Source organism: Culex quinquefasciatus, chromosome 3 (genome assembly GCF_015732765.1).
Source record: "Culex quinquefasciatus strain JHB chromosome 3, VPISU_Cqui_1.0_pri_paternal, whole genome shotgun sequence".
In the NCBI taxonomy this organism is placed as follows: domain Eukaryota; kingdom Metazoa; phylum Arthropoda; class Insecta; order Diptera; family Culicidae; genus Culex; species Culex quinquefasciatus.
Genome location: NC_051863.1, coordinates 131,589,092 through 131,609,734, shown reverse-complemented (window position 1 = coordinate 131,609,734; position 20,643 = coordinate 131,589,092). Strand labels below are relative to the sequence as shown.

General features: G+C 39.7%; 1 protein-coding gene across 7 annotated transcripts in view; it reads right to left on the bottom strand.

Moving 5' to 3' along the window:
- The window catches only part of LOC6039565, a 98,075-nt gene that overhangs the window by 21,283 nt on the left and 56,149 nt on the right, over positions 1-20,643 (bottom strand). For 6 of the 7 annotated variants that reach the window (XM_038264936.1, XM_038264941.1, XM_038264942.1 and 3 more), the window contains exons 3-7: positions 14,479-15,499; positions 6,938-6,958; positions 5,924-6,864; positions 5,759-5,856; positions 380-793 (exon numbers count right to left, since the gene is read on the bottom strand). In XM_038264936.1, coding sequence (XP_038120864.1) covers positions 380-793; positions 5,759-5,856; positions 5,924-6,864; positions 6,938-6,958; positions 14,479-15,499 — 2,495 coding nt within the window. The remainder of the gene's footprint in view (positions 1-379; positions 794-5,758; positions 5,857-5,923; positions 6,865-6,937; positions 6,959-14,478; positions 15,500-20,643) is intronic. The other variant, XM_038264939.1, reaches the window with a different exon arrangement.

Sequence of the window (20,643 nt, the reverse complement as noted above, 5' to 3'; positions counted from 1 at the left end):
AAAAATGAGACGAGGAAAAAAACGAGAACAAGAAACGAGTAATGAGAACAAACATTTATAAGGCGAAATGCTCGATGAAGGAAAGCACGTGGCACTTGAGGGTTATTCTCCTGGCGCGCGCCACAACCCAGAAAGTTAATCTGAACGAACGAACAAATGTATCTTTCCCAAATTGAAAGATAAACTAGCAAACACGGCGAAAAACGGGGTAAAAAGCGTTTTCAATATTTTAGCGTCTGCTGAGCGAGCACAAAAAATGTGAAATGAATGAAGACAACGAAAAAACCCTCCCTAACAAGAGAAATATGAATGACAATCCACCCACGCGCGCGAGACAAAATGAAAGAAGCCCCCAAGAAAAAAAAAAGATCCAAATTACCTCCTGAAGAATCCGCCGCAGCGATTCCACATCGCTGGACCGCGCCGCCTCCGTCTCGAACAGCGACTCGGCCGTAATGCCGGTCGGGCTGACGGGGCCCTCCGACACGCTCGAGTTGGCCGACACCGGCAGCGTCGAGTCCTCGGAGATTTCCGTGTTGTTGGCGTTGTTAGCGTGGCTTGCGTTGCCCCGCCGCAGGTAATCCTCGAGCTGGCGCTTGACGCGTTCCTCCTTTTCGCGGTCCGCCTGCAGACTCTGGCGGATCAGCTGGGCCACTTCGGAGTTTTCCGGGTCGCGTTCGCGCCCGATCTGGAAGCGCACCAGGCCGGACGTGTTCCGCAGGACGGACGCGGCGTACGCTTGCGTGACGCCGACCAGACTTTTGCCGTCCACTTCGATGATCTGGTCGTTGACCTGTAGATAAGGGATAGGAGTGGTGATTTTAGAAGAATCTTACTTTGTTAACATTCCAACTGTAATGGATCCAAAAAAGTTGGAACGGTAATTTCAACTCGCGGCAACACAAATTTAGATTATCTGAATTTCAACTATTATTTTTATTTAAAAAGCAGAACATTTCGCAAAAGTTTCAAGTTTATACATTTAAAATCAATACAATATTTTTCAAGATATCGTGAGTTGAAAAATGAGGACAAACTAACCTATTATTCAAATTTTTAACATTGAGAGGACACAAAAGGTTTTTTTTAAATTACTTGCCATGTGTTTGACATTTCAATGAGAAAAGTGTTGTTTAATGCATTTTTTACAAGTACAGTTGTTTTGTAGTCATTACTTTTTTTTAAACTAAGTTTGACGATAAAACGCAAAATAACAACGAAATTTCACAAAAAAAATGAAAATGTTTTTTAACTGGTTCAATGATGTTCAAAATTAATATCAACGCATTAAATAAATTTTACATCGATAATATTATCGTCTGACGATAACGATAATGGTTATCGTTATCGTCGGGACGATAACGATAATCTATCATTATCGTTATTTCGATAATTCTATCGGCGATAATCTTATCGGCGATAATGGACGATAATTCATTTATACAGCAATTCCCCACGAAAACAGCATGATTCGAAAAAAAAATTCTCCGATCGGGCTCAAAATTTTTCTGGGAGTTCCTTGGCCGAAATAATTAGACCCGTATTTTTTTGTTTGACCATTAGGGTGACCTACGCCGTGTTAGGATGGTCCGAAAAATGGCAATTTTCATCGATTTTCGCAAAAACCATTTTTTTTCAAAAAATCATATCTCCGCACCATTTTATCCGATTTTAGCTGTCTTAGACGCAAAAGAAAGCTGATTAGTTTGGCTAATTGGGATATTTTGTAAGAAGATTCAAAAATCTAGCTCAACATTTGAAAAGGTCGTATGAAAACTTAAAATGCTGTTTTGAAGGTCTCGGGACCAAAGGGCCTATGTCTGAAAATATTTTTATCGAATTCCTCGGAAAATTTCACATAACATATCAAAAAATGGTGAAGTTATGTTTTCAATACTCTGAGATACGATTTTTTGAAAATAAAAACTGGGTTTTTCGACGCGCCACGCGCAAAAATGGGAAAATGACGAAAACGGGAAAAAATTACTTTTTTCACTAAAACTGCGATAACTTGAAAATTTTAGCGATGACCTATACATGTTAGAGTACCAAAATTTTCGTAATTAAAATACGCAATATATATAAAATACGAGTATTGAAAACATAACTTCACCATTTTTTGATATGTTATGTGAAATTTTCCGAGGAATCCGATAAAAATATTTTCAGACATAGGCCCTTTGGTCCCGAGACCTTCAAAACAGCATTTTAAGTTTTCATACGACTTTTTCAAATATTGAGCTAGATTTTTGAAACTTCTTACTATTTTTCCCAAATAGCCAAACTAAACTCCTTTCTTTTGCGTCTAGGACAGCTAAAATCGGATGAAATGGCGCGGAGATATGATTTTTTAAAAAAAGTGGTTTTTGCGAAAATCGACGAAAATTGCCATTTTTCGGACCACCCTAACACGGCGTAGGTCACCCTAATGGCCAAACAAAAAAAAAACGGGTCTAATTATTTCGGCCAAGGAACCCCCAGAAAAATTTTGAGCCCGATCGGAGAACTTTTTTTTTCGAATCATGCTGTTTTCGTGGGGAATTGCTGTATAAATCTTTCTAAAATCGATTAATTCAACCATATCATGTTAAATGTTCAATGCTTTCACTAAGAACATATTTTTTGCAAATGTAATAAGTTTCAAAGCGTATATGTACTCAATTTTTTTCACGAAATACAGTACTTTTTCGAAAGTCGAATCGATTGTTTTGTTGCATTTTTACTTTATTATAGTTTTTTTGGAAAATTAATTTTCACAAAATACCGTATTTTTCAAAAATACTAAAATTTTCAAAATTTGTAATATGGGTACAAAACGAATTGACATTTTCTATGATCGAAGCAGTCTACGACTGGAGAAAGACGTCAAAAATTTTCGCTGCTGCTTTTCTTTGAATTTTTGTTCAAAAAAATAAAAAGTGGTTCCGGAACTAATCAGTGCAGTGGTGAATGGTGTTGTTCGTGGTGGAAATGTTCAAGCAATGGTTCCAGCGGAGGATTTTGAACAGGACGGTTCAATCAAGGACGTGGCTCGTTCCGGGTCGGTCGCGATACTGCTATGGAACGCGGAGGCCTTCGAAACTTCCCCGACGACCAGGGTGGATGTGGGTTCGCCTGGAAATGGACAACTTCCGGGAATCTGAAGGAACTGACCCAAATAGGAAAGGTGGCGAACGCAGAGAGCGAAGCGGTCGTCGGTCTCCTCGTGGATGGACTCGTCGAGGTCAAAACCCTGCAAACGAAACGGGAATCGGAGCCTTGGCGCACGGTTTAGTTCGTCGGAACCAGTTAAGGTGGAACGCAGTTGTAGCGGGGAGGTTACGTTGCCGCAGTTTCCACGAAAGGAGAGAAAGGAAGACGACGGAGCAGATTACGAGTGGGGCGGCGGCAAGCTGAAGCAGCCCAAGCAGGAACCGGCCTTTTTTGGTGTATTTCGGGCATGCGTGACCTTTGAAGAGAAGCTGATTTTGAAAATTTTATCAACTGGTGAGCTCGTTCTTTTATAAGACAACCATACTTTCATTTATTCTGACATACACACACATCAATGAACACAAACCACGCCAATATTACTATATACGCGGTAGGGTGTTCCTTTGGTCGTTCGCTGTGAGTTGTGGATTGCCTGCTTCTCTAATGAAGGTTCGACTAGGGGGGCATGCTTATTAATTTCTCGTCGCTCTATACCCTCAGTGACGTGATGGGAGCAAGGGCGTCTATACAAAGTGTCCCTACACCCGCTACAAATTTCCGGTGCTTGGGGAGGGAAAGGGGTTTCTTTTATTCTTTGCGCCGGTATTTGTAGCACTAAAATTCGTGCAAAAACTTATGCACGTGGGTGTACAGATTACAGAGTAAAAGATGATCGAATTGTTCACCTAGCGCTCACATGTGTTCCAGGACCAAGTTGCCTGCGGGTATGGGGATCATACATACATACATACAAAACGAATTGACATTTTGTATGCTTTTTAAATTTATTAGAGTTTTTTTTTTTGAAGATACTAAGCTTTTCACAAATTATCATATTTTTTCGAAAATACTCAAATTTTCTATAAATGCAATATGGGTATCAAACGAAGCGAAATGTTGCATGCTTCATACATGCATTCAAATTGTGTATGCTTCATATACAATATTGCTTCGTTTGATACCCATATTGCACATTTTGAAGATTTGAGTATTTTCGAAAAATACGGTATTTTGTGAAAATTTGAGTATTTAAAAAAACTCTGTTAATGTGAAAAAGCCAATAAAATTTCGCTTCGTTTGTTACCCATATTATTTTTTTTTAAATTGAGTAATTTCGAAAAAAAAATGGTATTTTATGAAAATTTTAGTAATTTGCAAAAAAAAAAACATTATACAATTGAAAAAGCATACAAAATTCCGCTACGTTTAATAACCATATTTCAAATTATGAAAATTTGAGTACTTTCGAAAAAGTACGGTATTTTGTGAACAATTTTGAGTACATATTAATACTTTAAAACTTACTACATTTTCAAAAAATATTTTCTTAGTGAAAGCATTGAAAATTTAACATGATATGGTTGAATTAAGTCGATTTTAGAAAGATGTTTAAAATGACCTATCGCCCATTATCGGCGTTAAGATTAACGCCGATAGAGTTATCAAAAAGAAGATAACGATAACGAAAGATTATTGAAATTTTAAATAATAAAAAATGTTTTCAAAATTTAAGAAATTATAAAAAAAAACTATGGTCAAAAATATTTTTAATGTCTGGATTGATTGAAAGATGATAAAATTGTATTTGAATCGTAGCAAAATGCCAACGAGTGTTAACAACAATGAAACAGATTAATTTAGCTGATTGCAGCTGATTGCACTTCTACTATTAGTAAATTCTGTAGCTTTTTTATTTTTTCCAATCTTTTCATTACATTTAACGACGTAAACTTTGAAAATTATTTCCAACTATTTGGAGATTTAACCAATTAAACTATTTTATTCAGCAATGTAGTGGGTCATTGGATCAATGCAATTGAATAAATGAACATGAAAAAATAATTGTGACTTCCTATTTGAAGGAAAGGCAACAATTTTATTAATAATGAAAATTATAAATTTTCTTTAAATATTCCTTCGGGAAGTCGCGTGTTTTCGCCTTTCTTGCAAGTGCCCTTACAAACTGTGTACAAAGTGCACGTACGCGACCTCCGGTGGGTTAATGAAAATTGCATAGATTTAGGGCAACTCGAGGGGAAACATGAAGATTGAGGTACCCAAAAACACGTGCACCTTGAATTTTTCAAAAATATTCAGACAGGGCCGAATGGTTTTTCTCCAATGTTTGTATGGAGAATTCCCTGTAAAAAAACACCCTACTGTTCCCAAAACTAAGTTGGTTTTAGTCGGTTGAATCAACCGACGAAGTTGGCTGAAGAATCAACTCTTATGGAAACTTAACACAGACTAATTAGTGCTGTTTGCTACTCCCACATAATGCATGCAATTTTTTGCTTTTTATGCAACAGCGATGAACCACCCCAAATTCACCATACAAACTTTGGAGAAAACCCATACGGCCCTGTCTAAATATTTTTGAAAAATTCATAGTGCAAGTGTTTTTAAGGACCCCAAAGTTCATGCTTTCCCTCGAGTTGAGCCTGCGCAGTCATTGTAATTTTTTGTAGGTCAGTGTAATTATTTGCCAGTTTGAGGCTCCCCTGGAAACCCTTGCGAATTCCCTTATTGCTCATAAATTGATAGCAAAAGTTCCAATTTAACTAACCTGTATCCTTCCATCTCGTGCCGCCGCCCCGTTATCTGTAATGGTCTTGACAAAAATACCAAGCTTTTCCAGCCCAGCATCAGCGCCCACTCCCATGCCTGTGGAACAAAACTCAAATTAGCCCGTCTGAAGAATTTCAACATCATGCCAGAGTTTGTATCTTACCGATAATGCTCAAGCCCAGCCCCTCCGGCCCCTTCATCAGCTCCACCGGAAACACATCCATCTTTTCAACGCGCTTCTCCAGCTCGTACTCGGCGGACGCCGCCACTGGATCGACGTCCTCGTTCCGCCGGTCGTAATCGTTCACCGAAAAGGTCGAAAACACCTGCATCGGGTTGGTGCTAAACTTGACCTTGGTGTCCTTGGGGATGACGCGCGGGTCGTCCTCTTCTTCGTCGCGGTCCGAGTCCAGCAGGCCGGGCACTTCCATCCAGAAGTTGCCGTCCTCGAAAAAGTGCACGCCGTCCTGGTTGACGAACACTTCCTTGCTTTTGACGGGCGGATACTCGGGGATGAAGAAGCCCGAGTTGTTGCTCTCGTCGGCGGACACGTCCGCTTCGGCGGGATCCTGCAGATTCTGCTGGGACTGGTGCTGGAGCTGATCTTCCTGCTTGCTCAGGTTCAGACTGTCCGAGGTGGTCACACTGGGCATGGACGAGTCGGCCGAGACGTACGAGTCCTGCAGGATCGAGGACGAGTCGAGGATGGTTTGGTTGAGCAGGTCGGCCGTCGTGTTGTTGCTGCTCGTCTCCTCGAACTGACTAGTGGTGGAGTTGTTGCGACTGGGCGGAGCGGGCGGTTCCAGTGTCCCGTTGGGACCGTGTGGCGGAGGTGGAGGAGGTAGCTTCTCGCGCGGGATCGCCGCCGAGGCAGCGGCAGTTTTGGGCGCTTCCAGGACATCCTTGAGCCAGTCGGGCTCGTCGGTCGCGGATGGTGGTGGGGCCGTTACGGCCGGAGGTGAAGGTTCCGGAGATTCAAACTGCTGCTGCTGCTGTTGAGCAAGTTGTTGCTGTGCCTTAAGCTCAGCTTCGGCTTTGGCTTTGTTGTTGAGCAGGATCTGTTCCACCTCGCGGGCCTGTTCGTCCGAGAGCAGTGGCTGTTGTCTGCGCGGAGTACGAAACAAAAGCAGATGTTAGCGGGACTATCTTCAGGCAGCTAGAACTACAGCAAAATTACCTTATTTTGTACTCCAAAATACTACACACGCACATAGATAGGAGGAGATATGGGTATCATACAAAATGTTGAGGTTTTTTGTTGTGGTGTAGGTGAAACAGTACAGGACATCAGGCAGGACCGGGACATGCAAAACAAGTTTTTTTGTTTGTTTCGAACGTAACAGTAGTACAGAGTAGCAAGTGGGAGAGAGTTTGTGTGTGTTTTGTAGATTTAACATGACAACGAGCAGGAAACGAAGGCGAAGCCACATTCCGGAAACGATACATGTGAACGAAATAATCAGATTAAATCATAGGTCCTAGAGAGCGTAAAATGAAGTAAACATCTGAATAGAGATGGGATGTGATGGATCGGGTGATGAGTATGGTAGGTGGGAACTGAACAACTAAAACTGGCTCTGCCTAATATGTAACGAAATGCAGTTTAACGTTTAATTACGAGCTAATTAGGAGCAACGCGCGAAAGTGGTTTTCGGTGGCTTGTTTAGTGCGACGAGTACGCCGAGCTGAAATTTTAATTACAAATTCATGAACTGAGTTAATAAGCTGGTGGTGCAGTTCCCAAATGAACCCGCTTAGAGTCAAATTTGATTCAAACCATAATTTTTTGAGTTTTGATTAAAAATCATCCGCATCAACATTGCCTTCTCTTCATTAAAATTTGTAAATAATTTTTTAAGATATGAAAAAACCTTAAAATTTGTATCGAGTTATGATGCTGCAATAAAGCTTCAAAAACCATGTATTTAAGAAATGTGACACAACTTTTATGAAGACGCATGATATGTACCGCTCAGAATACCCTAATAATTTTTCAAAAGGGCGTAACGTTAGGCAAAACAGGCAAAGTTAGGTCCTAATGAAAATCACAGTAAAAACAAATCACGGTGCTCAAAATACCGTTATTATGAAAAAAAAATGCAATCCGAGATTTTGGTGTCTATCGAATCCTTACACCAGAACGCACCTCTGAGCAAAAAATTAAAACATTCGCTGATGTAGTTTTCGAGATACAGCCCTTTTAAGATGTTACATCCGATTTTCAATAAGAAAACCAAAACAATCTATACAATTTCGGCATTTCAAAGAATATGCATTTCAAGATAATGATGAATTTTGCTTCATATGACTGTCAAGTATCTCTGGGCAAAGTTTCAGAAGGTTTGCTGATGTACAGCCATTTTTAAATGTTATTTCCGATTTTTTCTAAGAAAAACTATAAAATCAATACAATTTCAGCATTTCAAGATAATGATGAATTTTGCTTCATATGACTGTCAAGTATCTCTGGGCAATGTTTCAGAAGGTTTGCTGATGTAGTTCTCGAGAAACAGCCATTTTAAAATGTTATTTCCGACTTTTTCTAAGAAAATCTATTTAATCGGCGTTAAAAGTCGGAAATAGGAAATATCTTAATACGGCAGTATCTCAAAAACAACATCAGCAAACCTTCTGAAACTTTGCCCAGAGATACTTGACAGTCATATGAAGCAAATTCATCATTATCTCGAATTTCAAAAATCGAATTGCATATTTTTTTCATAATAACGGTATTTTGAGCGCCGTGCAAATGTAATTTAGAATCAAAACAATCGCCCCCCTGATTTGTCGAGAAAATTTAATAACTCGAAAAATAATTGCAAGGGCTCAATGTATGCCTAAACCAATAACTTATGCAACAAGATTTTTAAATTTAGTTTTGAAAAGCTGAAAAAATTCTCTATATTTTGCTTTTTTGAACTTTGTTGATACGACCCTTAGTTGCTGAGATATTGCCATGCAAAGGTTTCAATTTCAATTCAATTCTGTTTATCAACCATCATTTTCTAATGTCGATATGATAATATATGGAACAATCGTGAAATTTTCCGATCTTTCCGAAAAAAGCAATTTACATTCAAAAAAATCTAGACTGACATTTCAAAAGGACCAAACATGCAATATTACGTCCTTTTGAAATGTTAGTCTTGATTTAAAAAAATGTAAATATTAGTCAAATTTAATTAATTTGGGGATTGCTGAACTCGAATATAATCCTTAGAATATTCTAATGTCCTTTGAACAGTCTGTGCGGCATAATGCCGAATACGGTGACAAATAAATAAATAAGTACTCAGGGAATGCAATTAAATTTTCTAGCTTCGCCATATTGGCCGCCATCTTGGATTGCACATTCCCTGAGTACTTTGGAGTATTATATGTTTCATATTCGAGTTCAGCAACCCTTTGTTAAATTTGATCTGTTCATTGCTGGTTACATTTTTTTATAAAATATCGAATATTCTAGCACCGCCATATTGGCCGTAATTTTGGATTGAACATTCCTTGAATACTTTGGAGTATTCTAGGAGTCATATTCGAGCTCAGCGACCCCAAATTAGTTAAAGTTGACTAGTCAGTAGAGATTTTCACAATTGTTTCATTTCGTGACGGGACAACGCGAGCAAAACCCTCTTTTGCAAAATATCTGCGTTGTCCCGTCACGAAAAGAAGTACCTGTCAAATCAACAAAATTTTACGAAATTGGGTGATCAAAGTTTAAAAAACCAAAATATAGAGAATTTTCCCAGCATTTTAAAAATATTTTTTTCACTGGGCACTAATTTTAAAAATGAATAACTGCGTCTATTTTTAAAAAGTTACCCAAAAATGACTATAACTTGAAAACGGTGCACTTTATCAACATTTCACTTACATAATTTATTATTGAAAATTTGATTTTACATCGAAAAATGGAGCTGAAAAATTTTTACGACCGATATTTGGATTTTTTTGAAAAAAAAATTGATTCAAAAATTCATAACACGGCCAAAGAATGTTATGCACACTCTGGAAATTTCTGAAAAGTTGGCATTTAATGTCCCCTAAAATATATCAAAACTTTAAAAAAATAAAAATAGTGTATTTTTTGGCGAATTAAATTTTAGTGACAAAAAGTGAGATTAAAAATCACCAATTTTTTTACCGTGTATCATATTTTTCAGTGTAGTCCTTATCCATACCTACAACTATGCCGAAGACACCAAATCGATCAAAAATTCCTTGAAAAGATACAGATTTTTGAATTTTTATATATCATTTTTGTATGGACAGCTGCCAAATTTGTATGGAAAATTATATGGACAAACTTATGATGCAAAATGGCTTCTTTGGGCATACCGAAGGCATCAAAAAAGTTTCAGCCGGATTAAAAAATACATAAAAATAAATTAAAGAAAAAAGACCTATTCCGTAGAGAATTGCTCATACTCTAAAAAAAAACTCACTTTATATTAAATGTTGCATGTTTCACATCGTTAATTAGGTTTGGTAACCATAACTTATGAATCCCACAAATCTCAACCCAACCCGGATTGTTGCGTAATTTAGCACGTGCCCTGTTTCGTTATGCTTTTCCCCCCATTCCGTCATGTTTTGCTATACAGGGATATAGTTCACCGTAGGAGTTTGGTTGTTTATTGCACTGCCGGGTCCAAGTAATAACAGCCAGCAGCAGCAGCAGCACCAACAACGTGATCTAAATACCATCGGATTATTTCGCATGCTAATATTATCCAGAAAAAAGTGTGGACATTTTTGGAGTAAACTAGCCATTTTCGTTCAGTGACCTGTTTTTGGCACTCCCGAAAAATGTTCAAATTTGAATTTGTTGAAACTTAAGCTGTTTCAAAAGAATATTCACCCTAAAAACTTCCCGAAGCAGGGTTGCCAGGAATTACCCCTTTTTTCTAGCTGACTTTACAAGTCGTGCAAAATGTGCAGTGCTGCATAGACCTAGATTGCGAGAGTGAGGACAGCGCAAAACGTGCAGAATGCCTACCGGGAAGTTTGTTTTCCCTCTCCGTACTGGATGGATGGATGTTTGTCCTGCTTTTCAGTTGCAATTAGAGGCTGCACTTGTTTCGCAGTCAGATTGCTATGCAGCAGAGATTTACCATTTCGTAACCAACCAACCTTGCTCCAGTTTTCTAAATGATGCAAATGATCGAGGCTAAAACAAACAGTTATTGCGGCGAAAGTAGCGAGGAAACACAGTCACGTGCCCCGACCGGAATAAAAACAAACAATTAGAAAATGTAAAACTTTGCTCTCGAGTAAATTAGTCTGATCGTGAACCGAAAAACATCCGGTAGCAACGGGGGACTCGGGTCATAAACATAATTTCTCATTCATCGACATCCAGCACCCCAGATCGGTCGCGTGGGGTTCAGATTCGCGCCTCCGAAGAACAACACCGTCAGACGCGCGCGCCAAAATATGAACGAGAACCATTGAAAGCAAACAAGTTAATTGAATTGCTCCACAATTTGTGAATCAGATCGGGGAGCAGTCACACTCGAGTGGGAGTGGCAGCGCAAGAAAAAGTAAAAAAAAGGTAAAAAAAAAAACAAAGCAAAAATACGGCCCGCTTAATGAAATTGTACCGAGAGGTGACTTCGTAGATTTTGGATTGCAGCCATGCTGATTTTTGAGCTTTCAGGTAAGTTTGTTTGAGTGGGTCTTTAAACCCTTCTACGTGATTGGATTGAAACTACAAAAATGTTTTTGGAGTCACTGAACAAAAGGTTTTTTTTTTTTTAATTTGGGCAATTCCAGCCCAAAACAGGATTTTTTAGGTACTTTTTTTAGGTGAGTTGCTCCATCATGCATTTTTCGTCAGTCTTTTTGTAACATCTTAGGCTACTTTCACAAAAATTTTGAACGAAAAAAAATTGTGGGCTCACCCTCAAATTTTACTTTTAAACATTAAAATATAAAATATCATAAAAGTGGCGTGTTTTTTTCTTTCAGTGTATTTTTTCGGAAACGGCTTCGAGTTACAGCAATATTAAAATTACGAATTACAAAAATATTTAAAACACTAACGCCCTTCTGAAATGGCATTATCGAGTGAAACTGGGCTCCATGTATACAAAAATGGCTTACATAAGCGTAGGATAACATGTCTACAAAGTTTCATTGAAATCGGAGAGGGTCCGGTACAACCGATTCCTTATTTGTAGGGTTAGTGAATTTTCACGATTTCGCGGACAGCGTGAAATTCGTGAAATTTTAAGATTTCCGTGAAATCCCGTGAAATTTATTAATTTTCTCAAATCATTTCATCCATTAAGGATTATTAAATATTTTTTATTAGTATTTAATTGAAAAGCGTTATATGGCACATTTGAAGAATTGGTGGCAAAACATACATTAACAAAAAATGTTTACTGTAAAGTAAATGCTGCTGAATACTCATTTAAATTTTTTTTTTTTTTGCTTTTTCAACCAAAACTTGTTTAAGTTGACTGAACAAGTAAATTGTGATAAATTTTTAAAAGATTGCGCATTTTTTTTTTTTCAAACTGAATTGATTCATTTTTAGAAATCAATTAAATGCAAACATTCAAGTAAAAGAAGCTTTCAGTCGAAACATTATCTTCCCTAAGTCAATATATCATTGACTGGAAGAGCAAGCAATCAGAATATAGAATGACAAATTTAATTCCATTGGATTAGAGAAAAATATTCAGAAAATAAATTTCTATTTAGAGTATCAATAACAGCATTTCTTAGGAAACTAAATAAATTTAGTAATATTTTCATTCACGGTAATAACAATTTGACTACTTTTATTAAAAGGTATAAGTTTGAAGGAAATTTTAAGATTGATGCTTGGTTAATTCAAGATTGAATGAATAGTATTATTGATTTTTAAAATCACATTTTAAGAACATTACAGATTTTTCTGAGTCCTGTTTAATTTTCAAGATATTTGATTATTTTAGTTCCAGTGATTTTTTTTTTTGTTCTGATTTTGATTTTTAATATAGATTTTGAAAAGAGAGATGAAAACCTTCAAAAAAATATACTTGGCAAAATGTCGCAGAAAATTCAAGTTATTTCAATCAATTAAATGTTGCTTTAATATGAAATTCAATTGAATGAAAAAAGATAAAATAGAAGCAATTCAGTGAAAACATTTTAATAATGTTAGTCGGATATTTAAAATTTCAGTTCAATAAATATGAATACACAAGCCCTGCATTTAGTTTCAAAATATATATAGATCAAATTCATAAACCACGTGAAAACTTTTTTGGAAATGAAGATATTTTTTAGTTTTTTGAAAAATAATATAAAATGAAGCTTAACAAGTAGTTTCTGTAATTTAAATATACGATTTTCAAAGTTATTTTTACGTTTTTCACGTTCCGCGAAATTTCCGTGAAATTTGTTTGTTTGAAATTAAGGTGCCCGTGAAATTTGCAATTTTCGAGCGTGAAAAATCACTAAGCCTACTTATTTGGCATGGAATTGCTCTTTTGCAATCGTTTCTAATGCATCTTGCCCATTATACTGGACCAAAGTGGCCAATTCTTCCCCTAGGGCACCTGGAACCGATCACAGTTATTCAGAATTGATTGTTGCACCAATAGTAGGCTTCTCTTGAAATCGTGGAGTATGAAATGCAACATGCCAAAATTACTGGACCGTCCTGGTCAATCTTCCACTGGGGCTCCGAAACATGGTTCCTGAGATTGTGATTGTATATTGTCTCAAAAAATCGCCCCAGTTAGAATTTTATCAGACTGATTCGTAATTCTCTTGCTAAACAACTGGTAAACATGAAATAATGATTCTTAAAACTATTGATTCCGTGAAAGAAAATACTTGGTGGGACAATTATGCGTAGAAATGCAACGATGGGACAAACAGATTTGGTGTTGATTTCGAAGAGTTTCCGAACAAAGTACCAAATTTTATGTGTTTTTTTTCTGAAAGTATACGTCAAATTAAATTAAAAAATGACAAAAAGTCAAAATCGTCTTAAAATGACATGGGACAATTATGCGTAGATCGGCAGTATATTAAAAAAATGATCTGGCAAAAAATACTATTTTGTTTTAAGACCAAGAGGCCATTAACCTTCAATAGTTCATCCGATCCATAAAGGAAAACTGAAATTTATTACCATGCGAACGGATTTTCTGATCGATTTAATTTCTTTAAAAAAAAATCAGTAAAATAAGATACATTTATTATTCTTTTTATTTTATTTATTTTTACACTCCCACGTCCAAAGCTCGAAAAAGTTGGTACGATCCATATAAAGTTTACATTTTGTGGCCTTATAAGTTTGTTTCAGATAACCACAAATGTCATCTTCTGATCTTTAATATAAGATGGTCCAAATAAATTTGAAAGTGTTGCCAAAGTTTAAAAATTGGAAAAATCATTCCAAAAGGAAAAAAATAGACATTCAAATAAAAAAATAAATTGACTTGACTTTTAAAATACTCGAATATTGCCCCACTTAAAATGAGTCTAGAATTTCGCCAGCATTCCATCCCCAATTCCTCTCTCAGCTCGCCCCTTTCTACCTCTTGACAACTAGTCGCACGCACATTCCACCGCAAAACGTGCACCAAAAGCCACTTTCGCTCTCTAAATAGACTCCGCTTCTAGCAGCACTAACAGCAGCAAGGCAGTCAAACACACGCTCAAATATTTAAACGCCAAAGGTTCGCTCCGCGCTCGGCATTCCCCCAAACATACCTTGAACTCAGCAGCCGTTCCGCCTCGTCCGCCGTCATCTCGTCCGGCAGCACCAGGCTGTCGTGCTCGGTGTCGCTGGCGTCCGCGTACTGCACGTCCTGCAGGTCCAGCGGCGGGCCCTCCGGAATCGGCGGCGGCCGCATCGACGCCAACGAGGGCGGATCCGGCAGGGTTTTGTTGGCGTAATCGTCGGTCGTGTCCTCGGCAGTGGCGGTGAGGGTTGTCCTCGTCGGATCCAGGAGCGTTTGGGGCGAGTGATAGCCCTTTTCGCCGGCTTCGCTCAGTTCGTCCAGGTCGAGGATTTTGGCTTCGTCCTTTTCCACGTCCATGAACAGTTCGCTGCTCGCGATCGTCGAGGACGAATCGGCGCCAGCGGTTGGTACGATCGATGCGTACAGAACCCGGTCCACGGACGTCGTCGTCGTTGGCACATCGCTGGCCGCCTGTTGCGGGCCTTGATTGTTGTTGTTGTTGTTAGTGGTGTTGTAATGAGATCGAATGTTGTTAATAGCATTCCTACTTTCTACACTAGTACCGTGCTCTAAGTCTAACGCGGGTTGATTATTACTGATAATACTGTTGCTGTTTTTGGCACTTCGAAAGACGTCCACATCGCCGTAGATTTCGTCCGCTTCCGTTCCGTCCGGGCGTAACCGGTACCCGAGTTCGGCGTAATTCAGCTGCGACTCATCGTCATCTCCTTCCGCCATCGGCGGTTCCTTGGCGGCCACCGATCCAACTCCATTACTCGCAGCCCTCCTCGGAGGAGACGCTGGCAGGGCTGGCGCCACAATGTCAAAGTCGTACGCGGGCTTCAGGTTGGCCACGACCCGCGGAGAGGGCTCGTTGAAGCCGCCCTCGTCGGTGGTGGTGCTGCTGCTGACGATGCTGGGCGGACGAGCTCCGAGACCGGCGGCCGGCACCTGGAAGCAGATGCTCGAGACCTTCTTGCGCCGACTGACGACGCCGCCGACGCCGTGGTCGGCCGCAGTGTCATTGTCATCGGAACGGGAGGATTTTCCTGGTGGGAAGAGAAGGATAAAATATTGATTAATGAGCCGCAATTAATCGCAAAATCAATCATAGTCGTCTGATTTTCAACACTGCTTTACACTAAAAATAGCTTAAATAGCAAAAACCCCTTTGGTAAATGACGATTTCCAAGGAATTTGGTCAGCTAACGCGATTATGTTCAAAATTCTAAAGTACGTTACGTAATAAAAGAACGCTCCCACCCTTTAGAGAAAAAAATACTCCAGATTTGAAATTCGGCACTTTCAACGAAACGATTTTGTTATTTTCGGTGAAGAAAAGAAGGCCGTATCGTTATTCGAAAATTACAGGAAGAGGTCATCCATAAACAACGTGGACACTTTTTGGGAAATTTCAGAGACGGCTTAACAGTGCCTGCAAACTGCAAACAAACAAAAAGTAACGTCGGAATAAAAAAGAAAAAACTACAATTTTTTTGAATTTTTCTCTGATTGCTGAGCCGAAAAACAACCTAAGAAAAAATACTGTAACACTAAAAGTATCCTACTTTTATCGTAAAAGTTTGCAAAAATTAGCTGAAATGAAGGTAAAACTTTTATTTGGACCAGTGATTTGTTTTTTTTTTGTTAATTTAAAGGTGCGGAGTATTTTTATGGTTCATTTCGCGACAACTGGCATGCCACTCGAAATGAACTTTCTCTGATCAAGCTCAAATTTGGTGGAGCAAAAAAAAAAAACAGAATAATGATTTTGAACCAAATTGGACCACCCCTTCTTTTTTGGAATCGCCCCAAAGTTTTGCGATTTCGTATTTTTTTTCAAAAAAACCTCTTTTTTCAAATGGCCATATACTGGAAACAAAACATGATAGAGCCAAATTTGACAGTTATTTTTAAAGGAAATTGGATGCTGAATCAAATGGCGCCATCAGATTTTCGTTTGAAATCAAACCTTGATGCATTTTGCGCAATTGAAAAAAAAATCACGCGATTTTCTCAATACAGCAGTTCCATATGAAAGTTAAAGAAAAAAAATAAAAGTGCTCAAAATTTTTCTGGGGGTTCCTTGGCCAAAATAATTAGACCCGTATTTTTTTTGGCCATTTTGTTTGGCCATTAGGGTGGCCTACGCCGTGTTCGTCGATTTTCACAAAAACCACTTTTTTCAAAAAATCATAACTTTGTTCCATTTTAACCGATTTTAGCTGTCTTGGACGCAAATGAAAGATGATTAGTTTGACTTCAAAGAAAAAATAATGTGGAGTTTCAAAAATCTAGCCAAACATTTGAAAAAGTCTTATGAAAACATCAAATGCCGTTTTGACGGTGTCTGGACCAAAGAGCCTATATCTGAAAATATTTTTAGCGGATTCCTCGGACAATTTTACATAACATATCAAAAAATGGGCGAGGTTCATTAACAGGATTCAGAGCTATGATTTTTTGAAAATAAAATCCGGGTTTTTCGACGCGCCTCGCACGAAAACGGGAAATTGACGAAATCGGCAAAAAAAATCAACTTTTTTCACTTAAACTGCGATAACTTGAACATTTCAGTGATGACCTATACATGTTATACCCCGTTCGCACGGGCGAGTTATAACCGGTTATAAGACCAAAAGTGGTTATAACTCTTAAAACCGGCTATAACTCTGGTTTTGCCCCTACAACGAGCTGTCAGATTAAAACTGGTTTTAAGAGTTATAACCAAGTTAAATCTGTTCGAAAAGGGAACTCGACTACTTGAAAACTAAAGGTAGGCTTTGGAAAAACTTTCAAAACGTTTGACATTGACAGGAAAAAAAACAAGTCATCTTTCTTTTTGCTTTGCTGAAATACGCCAGCGTATCGGAATGTCCCAATTCCATGGAGCGGACAGAGCGCCGTGACAAGGAACTTGGGTTTGAACTCGGGATCGAAATAATTTGTTTTTAGTTTTTGTTGAGGTAGTCAGTTTGGAAGCATTTTCTTGATTCGATACGCACTTGCAGATTTCACCCTGGAATTTATCGTTATTGCCCGCGGAATTAGCGCAAAACAATTCTGAAGTCTGGATGATCGATTCGAATGTGTTGATGATTGACAAAATAACTACGCAAGAAAAGATCCAGTAGAAATCCGAACCCGCACTTCGCTCGGTGTTTGTTGTGGAACTGGTTTTCCAAAACGATTTTTGTTTCGCTTATCAGAACGTCCGAACCTGGGTCCGAACCAATAAGATTCCGAAAATCTGTCAGTATCGAGTCTTGCGGGAAGGTGGCCTAAATCTCAAAGCACTTGCCAAACCGGATTCAGCTGCCTGCTCACGTAGGCTTTCTTGTCCGCTATGCCAGCTGTAGCACTACGGAACGGTCTTACCGTTTAAATCAATCGGATGCAGATCGATTGTCGGCGCTGTCCAATGACTCGAAGATTTGGCGCGTCCTGGCATGAATGACTGTGTCCTCTGGCTCACGTGCTTTAGCGGGGCACGCTACGTAATCGAGGCTCTGCTGCTATTGCTGGTGACTCGCAGTGCTGATCCTGTTGATCGATGGATGGACGCTAACGCAGACTTCGTTGTCGGCTAATTCTCGCGATCACGTGTGCTGATCTGCTGCTGTTGCTTCTGGGCGGGCTCTCGGGCCGCCTGGCACAAGCGCTGCGCGTGTGCAGAACTCCTACGCTGCTAGTTCTTCGTTGGGACGTGGCACTCAAGCTTGGCATTTTTGTGTCTCTAGCTAGGGGATTTGAAGCGTCTCATACGGACGATTCACCTGCCGATCAATGTCGAACTGCTCGCCAGCGATGCTGGTTGGAAACGGCAGGGTCCAATGGCTCACGTGCGTTGGCGGGACTCGAGCGTCGAGCTATAGTTGCCTGCAACGTGTCGCGAGTCGATCGCCGGTTGACACTGACGAACGGCGATGGTGGTCCAGTGGCGAAGACCTCTACGGCCGATACCACGTGGCCGTGGGGACGGCTCAGCGGTTTCTCGTCGACGCTCGCATCCTGTGGCTCAGTGGGCATGTGACGTCCTACGAACTCTCGGCGAACACTGGTGGACGTGCACGTTTTGTTAGCTGTGCGAGCTTGCTTGGGCTGTTCCGATGTGAAGCACGCGGTGGAGTAGTACTTGCCTCACTGTATTGCATCGCGTTGTAAAACGTTCTCAGTTGCTGGTACGAAGTAGAACCTACCAAAAGAACCCACGCCTGAAGGTTTCACGGGCGAAACGGGGCAAAATAGAAAAGAGAAAATGGCGGAGACGCTAGGTCGAGGCCTTGACCGCCAAAAATTGCTCACTCGTAGCCGGCTCTAATTGGCCAATGCCGAGTTTTACTCGCAAGGTGCCCTGCTTAGCGGAAAATTGAGAGAATTTCAGTCAGGTGAATATATCACATAATCAGCGTTTTCTTGAAGATGTGCGAATCGCTCTCCAACATTGCGTTGCTACAGAGAGAACATGGATGCATGAATGGCGAGTGCAACGTTGGCCCAGGCGAGTGGCTAATTGATTTTCGAATTGAAATAGCCGTATGGCATGTGTCGGAGATGTCTCCAAGCATGCTCCATGGTCGGCGCAGTCTGTTTTATGAAATCTGTTTTCTTCCTTTTCATTTAAAACAAAAGCGGGAGAACGGGGACGGGGGAGTAGGGAAGGGGGGAGGGTGGGTTGTAGGGTGAGATGTTTAATCGACTTCATAGAAACAGTTTCAGCTTGAACATCTGAATCTTCAGGCGACCTTCCAGAAAGTCATCGATCTTGAGGCCAAGCACATGATAAAGGACTTGTCCAATTCTCCACAGCAGGGCGATACCCAGGAGCAGAAGATTCTCGACTTTCTCCTTGACCGTTAGCAGCCCACGGGTCACCTTTCGGATTTTGCTCAGCGGGTACATGACCCGTCAGACATCGCGATGTCCATTCAGACCTGAGCATCTTTGCGCGTACTTTCGAACGGACAAGTTCACTCAGCTTGTACGAACGGATGTCCAGCGTGGTTAGGTTCGGGAAGGTGCGCCTTAGTTCCGCCACGTTGTCAAGAGAATCGATGGTATGTTACGGTGAGCTGCGCTATACCGGAAGTAATCTGGGCACAACCACGTCCTCGCGTGCTTATCGAATTTAGAGCACATACAACGGACATCAATTTGATGGCAAACCGGATGCTTGAAAAACAGTTCCGAATCGAACAGATTGTCCAGCTTCACCCAAAGCAATTCCCTGGGGAGTGAAATCCCAGTTGGTTACAACGGTGACAAGCTTTGAATTTCCGGAGACAGCAGACCAGCTCCAACCGGCCGATAATCAGAAACAAATTCTGTAAAAAAAATAGTCAAAACACATCGAACCTTTAATTTTTTTAAAATACCTACAATCCTTCGCAAAACTAGAACCGAGAAAAACTAAAAAATATCCAGCTCTTACCGGATAGAGCGGCCACGATGGTCAAGTTTGATCCGAATCACCGTAAAAAACGAAAATAAATGACAGCACTAAATAATCACAGCCTGCTGTAATCTGTCAAAATAGTTAAAACCGTTAAAACCACTCGTGCCCGTGCGAACGGTTTGGTTTTAACTTGGTTATAACTTAAAACCATTTCGTTATAACCGGCTATAACTCGCCCGTGCGAACGGGGTATTAGGGTACCAAAAGTTGCGTATTTTAATTACAAAAATTTTGAGCCAAATCGAAGCACTTTTATTTTTTTCTTTAACTTTCATATGGAACTGCTGAATATACATGCGATTTAATTTTGAATTGAACGTCACCATCGTGTTTCCCAGATGATTTTACATAAGAATAAATTTTTCGAATGTTGGACAAATTGAAATCTCATGAGATAACGATTTTTTTAGCTTGCAGTTTCAGAATATGGCCGTTTGAAAGAGAGTTTTTTTTTTAAAAAAAAGGACGAAAATTGAAAAACTTTGGGGCGGTTCCAAAAAAGAAGGGGTGGTCCAATTTGGTTCAAAATCGGGATTCTTACATGTTTTGATAGTATCAATAGCTCCACCAAGTTTGAACTTGATCAGAAAAAGTCGATTTCGAATTTGTACTTTTTGTGTACAGTTGAAGCGACGAAATGACCCCAATAAAAAAACAATACCACAAGGTCAAAAGGAGAATGGGTAAATTTGTATGGAAGCTGGTCCAAGGATGTACACGAAAGGGAGAAACTTTTTT